This window comes from Narcine bancroftii, chromosome 2, assembly GCF_036971445.1.
Source record: "Narcine bancroftii isolate sNarBan1 chromosome 2, sNarBan1.hap1, whole genome shotgun sequence".
NCBI lineage: Eukaryota > Metazoa > Chordata > Chondrichthyes > Torpediniformes > Narcinidae > Narcine > Narcine bancroftii.
This window is the reverse complement of record NC_091470.1, coordinates 11674166-11689114: the sequence shown is the minus strand read 5'-3', so window position 1 is coordinate 11689114 and position 14949 is coordinate 11674166. Positions and strand designations below refer to the sequence as shown.

Here is a 14949-nt window from a genome sequence, read left to right as displayed (position 1 = left end):
CAGCATCCTCTCAAATCCTGGTTCCAATTCCTGGCTCCCATGAGCCAGTCTCCAGCAGCCTGTGTGGGTCCTTCGACCATGTTACCCACCAATAAATATGGAACTGTAATCCCTCTTGGAACCATTTACCAGTGTTGTTTGAGGAACACTCGAAGGAGCTGAAACGGAGTGAATAGTTCCATTGGGCTGAGTGGGAAAATGGATCAGCCCACGATTAAATGGTAGGGCAGACTCGATGGGCTGAATTGCCTATTTCTGCTCCAGTGTCTTGTGTTACCCTTCATCACTTTGAACATGGCTGGATGCTGGGATGGGACACTGGTACTGAGAAAAAGGCTGTCCCTTCAACCAGAACGAGAGGAATTGGTTCCTTGGTAGAAGAGGCTGCCAGAGGGGTTGGAATGGGCAAATATCAGCTTACAAATCTCAGCTGGCAGCTGAGAAGTGAACCATTCTGGAACAAGGGGTCTCCAACACCGCTGTGGGGAAGGGCATTCCAATGACAGCGAAGCCAGGACCTTCTCTCCTTGGGGACATCCTGGCTGTGGCAAGTGTGTCAAGGTTGAAGAGGCAGCTTGGAGCCCCCACCCCTTTAGCAGGTAATGTGGACTGAGGGTGGGGAACAGGAGTGGGTGTTTCACAACAGGGCACTCCTGAAGATTGGTGACTGGATTCAGGAACTGTATGTACAGGTGGCAATGAAGACAGGGAGGGTGACCACAGCAAATGCTGACCGTGTCCTGACCCATCTTGGGGTGGGCTAGCTTACAACCCATCAGATAATTTATTTGTACTTTTTTCCATTCATCAATAAACATTTTTTTAAAGAAACAAGACAACACTTGTCTGGAATTTGAGATGCAATGAACCTTCTAGCTGTGAGCTGAGCTGGGGTTGGTGGGGAGAGGTTGCAGTGCAACGGGATGGAGAGATTCTTCCCCCTCCCCCCCCCCATTATGCCTTAATGGTGGTAAATCAATACCACCTCCCTTCATAATTCATCATCCAAACAAACTAAAACATGATTTCCATCAATACCATAAAATCGTGGTTGGGGGGGGGGGGGGGGGGAGGGGAGAGAAGAACTTTCTGAGGACCCTCCAAACTGCCCATGACCAGAGTGTTCCTTCACCAGGGATACACGGACACAGGCAGCCCAAGCTGAACCCTCAACTGCCCACTGCCTGGACCCATGGATGCTCACTTCCAGACTGATGAGGACATCCCTCCCTCCTCCATACCAGGTGTCAAAGATCAGAAGTGGGGCTGCTCCCTCACACGCTCCAATATCACCATGAAACATGGTCTCAACCAAGCCGCTGAAGTGATAGACTCAACTCATGACTCGACCCATCAGTTTCATGTTTTAATAGCAGAGCATGGATTTCCCCTCTGTTTTCACACTTGCTGTAATGGCCAGGGTGCCTTTGTGGATTTTCCAACCATGATTGTTGGGGGAAAAATATCATAGCTACATTCTTGTCTTCCAGTGATGCAAAAGAATTCCTGGCCACAGGGGTCATTGTAGTTGCTGCCCCAGCATGACTCCTGTTGGGCCCGGGTCTTTTAGAAGATGAATCTGATATCTTTACAAAATCAAACAAACTAGAACACCATATAAAACAATTTAGCTCTCAACGGGAGAGGGCAAGTCTCATGTTGAAAGTTGTGCTAATTCAGTGGTCCTTTGAGCACGCCATCCCATAGTCCTCAAATCAAGAGTCTGCGATGTGAGTCCTTTATCTGGATGATGAGATAACAGAGCGATGAACAGAAATTCCCAGATGTTTCACAAACTGGTTTTCTGATAATCCACCAAAGTCTCCCGAAATCCTCATAGGTGAGGCCAAGGTTCCCAGGCCTTGGAGACAGTGTTGAAAAGTCAACAGCTGACCACTGAGATAATCAGTGATGTTAAACTTCTAACGAGAAAATTAGATGAAAGGTAGTTCCACGATGGGGTAAATCCACCCTGGAAAACTACCAGCTAATTGCTGGAACGGTGCAGTTGGAGACAGCAGAGCTTTATTCACAAGCAGCGGACTTCTCAATGTCAAGTCTGCTTGAGTACTCCCACACAAAATCTTTTGATTTAAAACCCAGTTCAGCCCGTGCCACCCAATAAACCTACACCTCCCTGCGGTACGTTTTGAAGGGTGGGAAGAAACTGGAGACCCCGGAGGAAACCCAGATCTGGGGAGAACATACAAACTCCTTACAGACAGTGCCAGATTCGAACCTGGGTGTTTGGTGTTGTAACAGCGTCGCGCTAACCGCTACTTAAAATAATTTGACTTCCTGTGTCTTCCTGGAGTGCAGACGGTGACTTCTGGTCCGCTGTTCCCACAGTGTAACCACCCCACCGAGTATCGCTGCCTCCAGAATTGAAATTTGAAAGCCACACTGACTGTGGATTTTTGGATCATTGGGAAATTACGGGTTTTGGGGAACGAGTATTTGGGTGGAGCTGGGTCCACAGCCTGGTCAGCCAGGATCATGTTGGATGGTGAAGCAGGCTTGGTAGGCCGAATATTTCTATTTTCCTGGCACTGTCGACTCACATCCTTCCCTAAGGGAGGGGAACCAGCAGTGTCAAGACTCCCAGCTGATCCATGGGATCCACCTTCCTGGCTGCGGGAAATCACCCTGCTCCTTCCCAACAGCCTGGAATATTTTAACCACCTCTTGGATGTGGCCCTTGGCTCCTGGCCCTCTGTCAAATACCTTCCAATCCTTCGGTGCACAGAACACTGCTCGACGTGTGAAAATATTCATGAGTTTTAATCGTCGCTGTGAATGTCTTCCTGCAGCAATAGGTGCATCCATGTGCAGAGCCCCCAGTTACTTCCGTGGCCTTCAGTAAAAATTAGGAGTGGGGAATGAGAAACGGGGAAACAGTGATCTGGGAACATGCCTCCCCCAGCAGGACTGCACCCCACCTCCAGGACAGTCAGAAGTGACACCAACCTTGTCACATCCTGGGGTGCAGGCTGAGGGCTGGGATTGGGTCTGAGTGCCCATGAAAGGTAAGCCCAGGACCCAGTACCCAGGACAGGCAGGGCCCAGTTCCCAGGAAAGGCAGGTCGTGTGCCAGCTGGCCCATGACCCAGAACCATGCTCTCTCCTGGCTTGGGCTATTCCCCTAGCCTCCCTTGGACTGAGCAGAGGGTGGGGTGCCAGCAAGCTTTAGCCCCACATTGTGGGGATGGGTCTCTGGGCTCCTGCCCTCTGTTCCATGCAAAACACCAGCATTAAATCCACAGCGTGGAAGGTTCCTCAAACCCATGGTCCCAGCAGATCTGAGTCGGGGGTCGGTGAAACTGTCTGTTGAGGTCAGTGGGGATGGGTCTGTGGGGATGGTCAGTGGGGATGGGTCTGTGGGGAAGGGTCAGTGGAGATGGGTCTGTGGGGTCTGGTCAGTGGGGGACGGGTCTGCTGGGATCGACTGCCTTCCGACTCCAATTCCCTGCTGGGTCGGTGGTCTGACCTGCAACAAAGAGAAAGTCACTTTAATTGCAGACATGGTCCGGGAGGGGGGAGGGAGATTTGCGGGGGAGGGAGATTTGCGGGGGAGGATTGCTGTACTTTGGGGGTGAAGCCCCTTTCCTACATTTTACCATACCTCGATGAAGGGCTCAAGCCCGAAACATTGGTTCTGTATCTTTATTTTTGCTTTATAACTCTTTGACCTGCTGAGTTTCTCCAGCTTTGTGTTTTTACCTCTGAACAGTCTGAAACGATCCTACCCACAGTCTCTGCCTTACCCTCTGAGGTGCCCCCACAGCCCACTGCTTCGTACATCACTGGCGGGGTCTGACAATGTCTCTGTGTTCTTTCCTCCTCTTTCTGTTCCAGCTCCTCATACTGATCACGTTGGAGACTGCAGTGTTCAGCGGTGGGCTTTCAATGAGCTGAGGTGAAGGCTGGGGTTCGTGCAGTTCCAAGTGCCCAACCCCCTGCACCTCGCCCACCCTCCATCCTGACCAGCCCTGGCACTCTGAGGACACCCACTTCATCACTCCATTTCCCCATGTTACCGCCCCCAGAGTGGCTGCCCTCAGTTGGTGATTATTCTATGCCAGCTGATTCTGTTAGATTCTTCCTGTTGATTTTCTTTCCAAGTATTTGTTCGGCTGCACCAAGTAAGAATTTCAGTGTGTATATCCATTGTCCACCAGGTATGAAAATAAACTCCTTACCATTACAGAGGTACATGGACAATGAAGGATGGCTTTGCTTTGGTCAGCCACACCCTGACAAAGGCCGTTCAAGGGCAAATGGGCTGTTGGCGAAGCCTTGCTTTCCCCCCCCACACACTGCACATTTAATTCAGATTTCTGATTTATTGTCAGAGTACATACATGACATCACATACAAACCTGAGATTCCTTTTCTTGCGGGCACGGCAGAATCACCACTAATAGGTGCAAAAGTAAACTACACAGTGTGAAGATGTAAACAAATAGAACTCTCAGAACTCGCCAACCCTCAGGACAAGAATAAGCCCCAGAGTGTTGTTAACTCTGCCTGTGACTTCACTCCATCGAGGACACCTACATGAGGCGGTGTCTTCAAAAAGCAGCCTCTATCCTCACTACCCAGGCTGTGCCCTCTTCACTCTGCTACCATCGGGAAAAAGGTGCAGGAGCCTGAAGATGAGCACCCAGCGGCACGAGGACGGCCTCTTCCCCTCCGCCACCAGATTCATTGCCTTAATTTTAGTCCACTATTATTTTTATTTTTTAAAATTTCTAGTAAGTTTGTAAAATGGTTCTAATCTGAATGTTTGCCCTGTGATTGTTGCTGCAAAACATTGAATTTCATGACTAGTTCATGACAATAAATCCTGATTCTGAAAAACAGATAACAAATAGAAACAAACTGTGCACGTAAGAGGCCTTAAATGAGTCTCTAATTGAGTTTGTGGTTGAGGAGTCTGATGGTGGAGGGGGAGCAGCTGGTCCTGAACCTGGGGGTGCGAGTCTTGTGGCACCGACACCTCTTTCTTGATGGTAGCAGCGAGAACTGAGCAGGTGCTGGGTGGTGAGGGACTTGCTGCTGCTCTCTGACACAGTGCTCCCTGTAGATGTACTCCATAATAGGGAGGGTTTTGCCTGTGATGTTCTGGCCTGTGTCCACTACCTTTTGGAGGGCTTTATGCTCTGGGGTATTGGTGTCCCTGTACCAAACTGTAATGAGGCCACACAGCTGCAGAAATTTTCCAGGTTTCTGGTGTCATACAAACCTCCGCAAACTCCTGAGGAAGTAGAGGTGCTGACGAGCTTTCTTCACGATGCCATTGGTGTGTTGGGTCCAGGAGAAATCCTCCAAGATAGTGATTCCCAAGAACCCAAATGTGCTCACCCCCTCCACCTCTGATTCCCCAGTGATCACTGGATCGTCCAGGTCTCCTCCCAGTGTCCCCGCACCCCGTCCCTCTGGATGCAAGACATGTGGTCAGTGTAGTCTGTGTGAGAAACAAGGCAATGTTGAGCCCTGACCAACTCCCATTCCTAAGTGGGTCTACAAGTCAATAAGCCCCCATCCAGATAGAATACATCCCAGGGTCTGAACGAAATGGCAGAAGTGGAGAAAATCTGTGGGATTTGTTGCCACAGGTGGTTGTGGAGGCCAGGTCATTGGGCGTATTTAAGACAGAGATTGATAAGTTCTTCATTAGTCAGGGCATCAAAGGTTATGGGGAGAAGGCCGGGCAGTGGGGTTCAGTGGAGAAATGGATCAGCTCTTGATTAAAAGGCAGGGCAGACTCGATGAGCTAAATGGCCTATTTCTGCTCTCATGTCTCATGGTCTTGTTCTAGTAGAGGTGTTTGTGATCATTTACCATAACTGCCTGGACTCTGGGCTGGTTCCAGCAGACTGGAAGACAGTGAATGTCACGCCAAGGTTTAAAAAAGGATGTCAGCAAAAGGCAGGGAGTCACAGGCCCGTTAGCCCAACGCCTGTCGTCGGTAAAATGCTCAAAGCTGTCGAAGTAGTGAGACAACTGGATAGAACATGTTTCATCAGGCAGACACAGCATGGATTCAGGAAGGGCAGGTCCTGTGAGTCAAATTTACTGGTGGATATAGTGAAAGCAGTACACGGAGGGGAGCAGGTGGATGTGGTGTATAGAACAGCACAGGGTCAGACCCTTTGGCCCTCAGGTTTGTGCTGAACATGGTCTCCACCTCAACCTAAAACTCTGATATTTGCCCTTCAGATATCCCTCCAACCCTTCATACTCAATTGTGTGTGTCTAGAAGGTTCGTAAACTCCATGATGATATCTGCTTCCACCACTACCCCTGGCAGGCTGATCCAGGCACACAATACTCTCCTTGTAAAATATTTACCCCACACATCTCCCTTAAAGTTCCTCTCCCTCACCTTAAATGCATGTTCACTGGTGTGTGACCTTGCTCCTTGGGGAAAAGCTTCTGACCTGTCACTGCCCCTCATGGTTTTCTGCACCTTCCTCAGTCTCCGACGTTCCAGAGAAAACAATCCGAGTTTGTCCAACCTCTCTACATAACTCATGCCCTCCAATCCAGACAGCATCCTGGTAAATCCCTTCTGTCGACTTTCCAAAGACTCCACATCGTGTAATGGGGTGGCCGGAATCGCACCTAGTATTCTAAGTGTGGCCCAACCACACTTTTATTTTGCTGCAACATGACCTCCTTACCTCTATACTCAATGCCCCACCCAATGAACTTATTAACCCACCGTCCTAATGTAGGTACAACCATTAGCCACACTCCAATCCTCTGGGACTTCCCCTGTCACTAGTGAGGATGCAAACATCTTCATCAAGGCCCCAGCGATATCTTCATTTACCTCTTTTGATCACCAAGGATTTATCCCATCAGGCCCAGGGGACTTGTCCACCTTAATGCACCTCAAAAGAAGACCCAACACCACCTCTTTCTACATCTCAAACTGTCCTGAAGCACCAGCATTCTCGACACCCTCTCACTGTCCTCGTCCTTCTTGGTAAAACATTGATACCAAGTGCTCATTTAGCACCTCGCTGTCTTTCCCTGACTCCAAGCACCGATTCCATCTTTGCCCTTGGGTGGACCTATCCTCTCCTTTGACGTCCTCTCCCTCGTCGTCCTCACCCTCCACGTCCTCTCCCTCATCATCCTCTTGTTTATAATGGAAGCATAAAATTCCTTGGGATTGTTTTTAGTCCAACTCACTAAGGACATCTCATGGCCCCTTTTGGCTTCCCTAATCCAGCAAGCTTTATACTCCTCCAGGGACATGTCTGAATGTAGCTCCCTGAACCTTACACATGCCTCCTTTTCATGACCTCTCTCATCATCCAGGGCTCCCTGACCTTGCCATCCCAATCCTTCCCCCTTATGGGACATGCAATCCTGGATTCTAGTTGGTCTTTAAACAACTCCCATGTGCAAAACCCCAGGTTATTCTTCTTTCATATAAAAATGCTGGAGAAACTCAGCAAGTCATGCAGTGTTCTTAAGATGGATAACCAATGTTTCCGGCCTGAGTCCTTCTTCAAGGTACGAGCAAAATGTAGGCAGACCTGAAACGTTATGTATCATTATCTTTGCTGCATCAAGAAGACTGCGTGACCGGCTGAGTTTCTCCAGCATTTTTGTCTCTTCTACAATGACAGCATCTGCAGACTTCCTTGTTTATCTTTGTCCTTGACTGTGTTGAAAGTTGAGGAAGAGTGATCATTTGTCTCAAGATGCTTCCCCACTAAGACTCCAATCATCTGGCTGGGTCCATTACAAGGTCTGGTGTGGCCTCCTTCCTGGTTGCACTCTCTACACACTGCTTCAAGGAACACTCTTATCATATTCTGTCCCATCTAAACCTCTGGCACGAAGGACGTCTCGGTCAGTAGGGGGAAATTGAAACCTCTGCAACATCTAGTGATCTGTCGATAGATCTATCCCTTTGCCTCCTGCTGACAACTGTTCTACTTCTCACTGTGACATGAATGTGAGAGTTGTCTTATTGAACTGCTTGCTGTAGAACCTGCTCACGATACCAGGATACTGGGCAATGTGAACTTGTTGCTCTCGCTCTGTACTTCTAGCTGAACAAAGACAGCCAAGAGCTCACATCTGGGGAACTGTCTCAGAGCAGAACCATGACCTGCTCTGCTGAGTTTCACCAGCAATTTCTGCTTCATCTGGGGAAACAGCAGGACTGGTTCAGGGCACCAATTTGAGAAGGAGCAGAGGGGTCAACCCTACGTGAAGGGACCATGAAGCAGACCAGTGAGGAATCTTCGGTTGAAGAACACACAGGCGGTGGGCTGTTGGTGACTTAATTACCATCAAGGGACTTACATCAGGCTGCAGACTGCTGGACTGGCTCGAAACTGGCTAAAGGGGTACCAGGTATTGGAACCAGGATGCGAGAGAGTGCCAACGGGCATTGAAAGGTTCCTGATGAGGATACAAAGCAGAGTTTCCTCAACACTACCTGGAGAGGAGTCACGTGATGGAGTAGTGGCCGGACGGTGAACTCCAGCCCTCTCCAGAAAAGTCGGGAAAAACAAAGGAAAACACAAAGGCACAGAAATAAAAGTTAAAGACAAGTGAGTATAAAGGTGGAAAGAAGATGGCGACAAAAAAAGAAAAATCGAAAGCAACGGTAAGAAGAGAGGAAGAGAAGACAACTGAGGAAGAAGGTGAAGGCCTTACCTGTTCGAAGAGGCCCGCGGTGGAGAGAGAAACCCGCTCCCTCAGGTCGGTAGATAGTGGACTACAAAAATGGCTCGCTGAGCCGAGTAAAAGTGCGCAACCGCGCATGAAAAAAAACACACCGACGGGAGGGGAGACCAGCTGGGGAGTCGATCTCCACAGCCGGCAACGATAGCTGCAGAACACCTGCAGCAAGAAGAGACCACAGAAGACAATGAAAACAAGAAAGAAGAGAAGAAAAGGGCAACAAAGAAACAACAGATGGTCAACCCAGAGGAAGAAGAAGAGGAGGAGGAAGTGTACAGTGAAATAGAAGAAGAAGGGAAAGGCAAGATAAAGGATATACTTTCTCTTATTAAAGAATACATGGAGTCATTTAAAGAATGGCAAACACAGGAATTTAATGATTTAAGAAAAAGAATAAACAACACAGAAGAGAAAATAAATAAAATGGAGATGACCTTAACAGAAATGGGAAAGAAAATGGACAAGATGGAAGAGCGGGCAGTAGCAGCAGAAATGGAGGTAGAAGACTTAAAAAAGAAATTGGAGAAATCTAATAAAAAAACTAAAAAGACACAAGAACTACTAGCTCAAAAAATAGATACAATGGAAAACCATAACAGAAGAAATAACATAAAGATAGTGGGCCTTAAGGAAGATGAAGAAGGCAAGAATATGAGGGAGTTTATAAAAGAGTGGATCCCTAAGACCCTAGGATGTCCAGAACTACAGCAAGAAATGGAAATAGAAAGGGCACATAGAGTATTGGCCTCTAAACCACAACCACAACAAAAACCAAGATCTATTTTAGTAAAATTCCTAAGATATACTACAAGAGAAAAGGTACTGGAGAAGACAATGGAAAAAGTAAGAGAGGTCAACAAGCCACTGGAGTATAAAGGGCAAAAAATCTTCATTTATCCAGATATAAGTTTTGAACTCCTAAAGAAGAGAAAGGAGTTCAATACAGCAAAGGCGATTTTATGGAAGAAAGGGTATAAATTTATACTAAAGCATCCAGCGGTATTGAAAATATTTATTCCAGGACAACAAAACAGACTATTCTCGGACCCAGAAGAAGCACGAAAATTTGCAGAACAATTACAAAAATAGACTGAGGGAGGAAGACGTGTAATGAGAGTAAAAATGATCACGATTGATATGTATGTGGGTAAAGACAAAAATAGACTGAGGGATGAAGACGGGTAATGAGAGTTAAAATGATCACGATTGATATGTATGTGGGTAAAGACAAAAATAGACTGAGGGATGAAGACGGGTAATGAGAGTAAAAATGATCACGATTGATATGTATGCGGGTAAAGAGGTATAAGAGTGAATAGATACAATGTGCATACGTGAATGTATCTGTACTTAGAGGAAAATATAGATAGTATAGACAAGAATTAATAAGGGAAGGTAATGGAATAGAGAGAATAAGGAGGGAATTAAAAGAGTGACCTTTGTTACATATGAAAAGTGAAATCTTTTCTGGGGGGGCTGGGTGGGGGGAAATAGCGGTCACTGCAAAATCAGTTGACGCTTGCGAGTGGATTCGCAAACCCAAATGGAGAGGGGAGATGTGGTTGTCCGACAAGGGATAAAGGACAACTCAGGAGGGGAAGGGGAGCTTGGGGATAAAGAAGATATAAATAGGAGAATAAGGAAAATGTTGGATGTTGTAGGAATGTTGTCTTATAAAGAGTTGAAAATAAGAAAACAGAAATGGAAAAGGAGGAAAGGTAATGATGGAAAAACGGAAAGAGAAGATAAACAAAATATAAAATGGCTACGCTGAACTATATGACTCTAAATATTAATGGAATACATAACCAAATTAAAAGGAAGAAACTACTAAATTTACTGAAAAAGGAAAAAATAGATATAGCATTTGTCCAAGAAACACACTTAACTGAATTGGAGCACAAGAAATTAAAGAGAGATTGGGTAGGACATGTAACAGCAGCATCGTATAATTCAAAAGCAAGTGGAGTGGCTATACTAAAATGTGCCATTTAAAATAGAAGAGGAAATAATAGATCCAGCAGGGAGATATGTAATGATAAAAGTGTCAGATATATTCGGAGTTTTGGAATGTACTTAATGTATATTCACCTAACGAAGAAGATCAAAAGTTTATGCAAGATATCTTTTTGAAGGTAGCTAATACGCAAGGGAACATACTAATAGGAGGGGATTTCAACCTGAATTTGGATCCAAATATGGATAAAACGGGGAAAAAAATTAACAGAAAGAACAAAGTAACCAAATTTATAATTAAATCAATGCAAGAAATGAAACTTTTGGATATATGGAGGAAACAAAACCCAAAAGAAAAGGAATACTCATACTACTCGGCTAGACATAAAACATACTCAAGAATAGACCTATTTTTGTTATCAGCTAGTATGCAGGATAGAGTAAGAAAAACAGAATATAAAGCGAGAATACTATCGGACCATTCACCCTTAATACTGACAGTAAAGTTAGAGGACATCCCTCCAAGAATGTATAGATGGAGATTAAACCCCATGTTACTTAAAAGGCAGGATTTTAGAGAATTTATTGAAAAACAATTAAAAATGTACTTTGAAGTAAATACGGAATCAGTGGAAGATAAGTTTATACTATGGGATGCAATGAAAGCATTCATTAGAGGGCAAATAATAAGTTATGTAACCAAGATGAAGAAGGACTATAATCAGGAAACAGAGCAGTTGGAAAGGGAAATAGTAAACATAGAAAAAAAATTAGCAATGAAGGAAGATACAACTAAAAGAAGAGAATTGGCGGATAAAAAAATAAAATATGAAACATTACAAACATATAAGGTAGAGAAGAATATAATGAAGACAAAACAGAAATATTATGAACTAGGTGAAAAAACGCACAAAATCCTAGCATGGCAGCTTAAGACAGAACAAGCTAAGAAAATGGTATTGGCATCAAGGAAAAAAGACAAATTACATATAATCCAAAAGAAATTAAGGAAAACTTTAGAGAATTCTATGAACAATTATACCGAACTGAAAACGAAGGGAAAGAAGGGAAAATAGATGAATTTTTAACTAAAATTGAACTACCAAAACTACAAATAGAGGAACAAAATAAATTAACAGAACCATTTGGAACAGTAGAAATACAAGAGATAATAAAAAAAATTACCAAATAATAAGACACCAGGAGAGGATGGATTTCCAATAGAATTCTACAAAACATTTAAAGACTTATTAATTCCGCCCCTCCTGGATGTAATCAACCAGATTGATGAAACACAAAGCTTACCAGATTCATGTAAAACAGCAATAATTACAGTGATACTAAAACAAGGGAAAGATCCACTCTCACCAGCGTCATATAGACCAATATCTTTGCTAAACACAGATTATAAGATAATAGCTAAACTATTAGCAAACAGATTAGCAGAACAGGTACCGAAAATGGTAAATTTAGACCAAACTGGATTTATCAAAAAAAGACGCACATCAGACAATATTTGTAAATTTATTAACTTAATTCATGCAGTAGAAGGAAATAAAGCACCTGCAGTAGCAGTTGCTTTAGACGCAGAGAAGGCCTTCGACAGAGTAGAATGGAATTATTTGTTCAAAGTATTGCAAAAATTCAGTTTACCGGAGAAGTATATTAATTGGATTAAAGCATTATATAAGGGACCGTTAGCGAAAGTGACAGTAAATGGACATGTATCAAAGCAATTTAACTTAAGCAGGTCAACGCGGCAGGGATGCCCACTATCACCGTCATTGTTTGCGCTAGCTATAGAACCACTAGCAGAATTGATAAGAATAGATAATAATATAAAAGGAATAAAAATAAAAGACAGGGAATATAAAATCAGTCTATTTGCGGATGATGTGATAGTGTACTTAACAGAACCAGAACTATCAATAAAAGAATTATATAAGAAATTGAAGGAATATGGAGAAGTGTCGGGATACAAGATAAACGTAAATAAAAGTGAAGCAATGCCTATGAATAATGCGGATTTCTCAAAATTTAAGAAGGAATTTCCATTCAGATGGCAAATGCAGGCAATAAGATACCTAGGTGTACAAATAAACAAAAATCTAGGCCAATTATATAAACTCAATTATAATCCACTAATGAAAAAATTACAGGACGATTTAGAGCATTGGAAAGATCTACCACTAACACTGATAGGAAGGATAAACTGTATTAAAATGAACATTTTTCCAAGGATATTATACTTATTTCAGGCATTGCCAATACAACTGACAGAAAAATTCTTCAAAGAGTTAAAGAAAATAATAAGGAAATTTTTATGGAGAGGGGGGAAACCGAGGATAGCACTAGATAAATTAACAGAATGGTATAAACAAGGAGGCTTACAATTGCCAAACTTTAAAAATTATTATAGAGCCGCACAATTAAGATACCTATCAGACTTTTATCAAACAAGGGAAAAACCAGACTGGACGAGATTAGAATTAGATAAAATAGGGGAAAAGATACCTGAACACATATTATATAAATGGGATGAAAAATTGGTACAACATAGAACTTCTCCAGTATTACATCATCTCCTCAATATTTGGAAGAAGATTCATGTAGAAAGAAATAAAACAAATTATCAATTACCAAAACTAATATTTTTTTTTCCAACTCAATGCTTTGATTTATTTTTTTTAAATTTTTTATTTTTCACACCATAAATCACATTAGCCATGATATACACTATTTCTTTTTCACACATATACAGTGACTTTTTCTTCCCCCCCCCTTTCCTCCCAAACCACCCCCTCACCCCCCCCTCTCATCCATTTTAGGTATACAATCTAGGTTGCATTAAGCCAGTCAGACAATGTTGTCATTCAACAAAATTACACCAGAAATTCTACTGAGTCCATTCTTTTCTTTCCTTCTCCTTTCATCAACTTAGGTAATGTTTGTCCCCGGTAGGTTTTCGCTATTGTATTTACTCTAAGGCTCCTATACTTGTTCGAATATTTCAATATTATTTCTTAACCTATATGTTATTTTTTCTAATGGAATACATTTATTCATTTAAATTTAGTAGTTTCTTCCTTTTAATTTGGTTATGTATTCCATTAGTATTTAAAGACATATAGTTCAGCGTAGCCCTTTTATATTTTGTTTATCTTCTCTTTCCGTTTTTCCATCATTACCTTTCCTCCTTTTCCATTTCTGTTTTCTTATTTTCAACTCTTTATAAGACAACATTCCTACAACATCCAACATTTTCCTTATTCTCCTATTTCTGTCTTATTTATCCCCAATCTCCCCTTCCCCTCCTGAGTTGTCCTTTATCCCTTGTCGGACAACCACATCTCCCCTCTCCATTTGGATTTGCGAATCCACTCGCAAGCGTCAATTGATTTTGCAGTGACCGCTATTTCCCCCACCCCGCCCCCCCAGAAAAGGTTTCACTTTTCATATGTCACAAAGGTCACTCTTTTAATTCCCTCCTTATTCTCTCTATTCCATTACCTTCCCTTATTAATTCTTGTCTATACTATCTATATTTTCCTCTAAGTACAGATACATTCACGTATGCTCATTGTCTCTATTCACTCTTATACCTCTTTACCCGCATACATATCAATCGTGATGATTTTTACTCTCATTACCCGTCTTCATCCCTCAGTCTATTTTTGTCTTTACCCACATACATATCAATCGTGATCATTTAAACTCTCATTACCCGTCTTCATCCCTCAGTCTATTTTTGTAATTGTTCTGCAAATTTTCGTGCTTCTTGTGGATCCGAGAACAGTCTGCTTTGTTGTCCTGGAATAAATATTTTCAATACCGCTGGATGCTTTAGTATAAATTTATACCCTTTCTTCCATAAAATCGCCTTTGCTGTATTGAACTCTTTTCTCTTCTTTAGGAGTTCAAAACTTATATCTGGATAAATGAAGATTTTTTGCCCTTTGTACTCCAGTGGCTTGTTGCCCTCTCTTACTTTTTCCATTGTCTTCTCCAGTACCTTTTCTCTTGTAGTATATCTTAGGAATTTTACTACAATAGATCTTGGTTTTTGTTGTGGTTGTGGTTTAGAGGCCAATACTCTATGTGCCCTTTCTATTTCCATTTCTTGCTGTAGTTCTGGACATCCTAGGGTCTTAGCGATCCACTCTTTTATAAACTCCCTCATATTCTTGCCTTCTTCATCTTCCTTAAGGCCCACTATCTTTATGTTATTTCTTCTGTTATGGTTTTCCATTGTATCTATTTTTTGAGCTAGTAGTTCTT

General features: G+C 43.1%; 1 protein-coding gene across 3 annotated transcripts in view; it reads right to left on the bottom strand.

The window, feature by feature from the left end:
• Positions 1-750: 750 nt before the first annotated feature.
• ttll5 (tubulin tyrosine ligase-like family, member 5) overlaps positions 751-14949 on the bottom strand; it is a 1011501-nt gene continuing 997302 nt past the window's right edge. For 2 of the 3 annotated variants that reach the window (XM_069915842.1, XM_069915845.1), the window contains one exon: positions 751-3487. In XM_069915842.1, the coding sequence (XP_069771943.1) occupies positions 3361-3487 (127 nt within the window). In that variant the 3' untranslated portion in view covers positions 751-3360. The remainder of the gene's footprint in view (positions 3488-14949) is intronic. The other variant, XM_069915843.1, reaches the window with a different exon arrangement.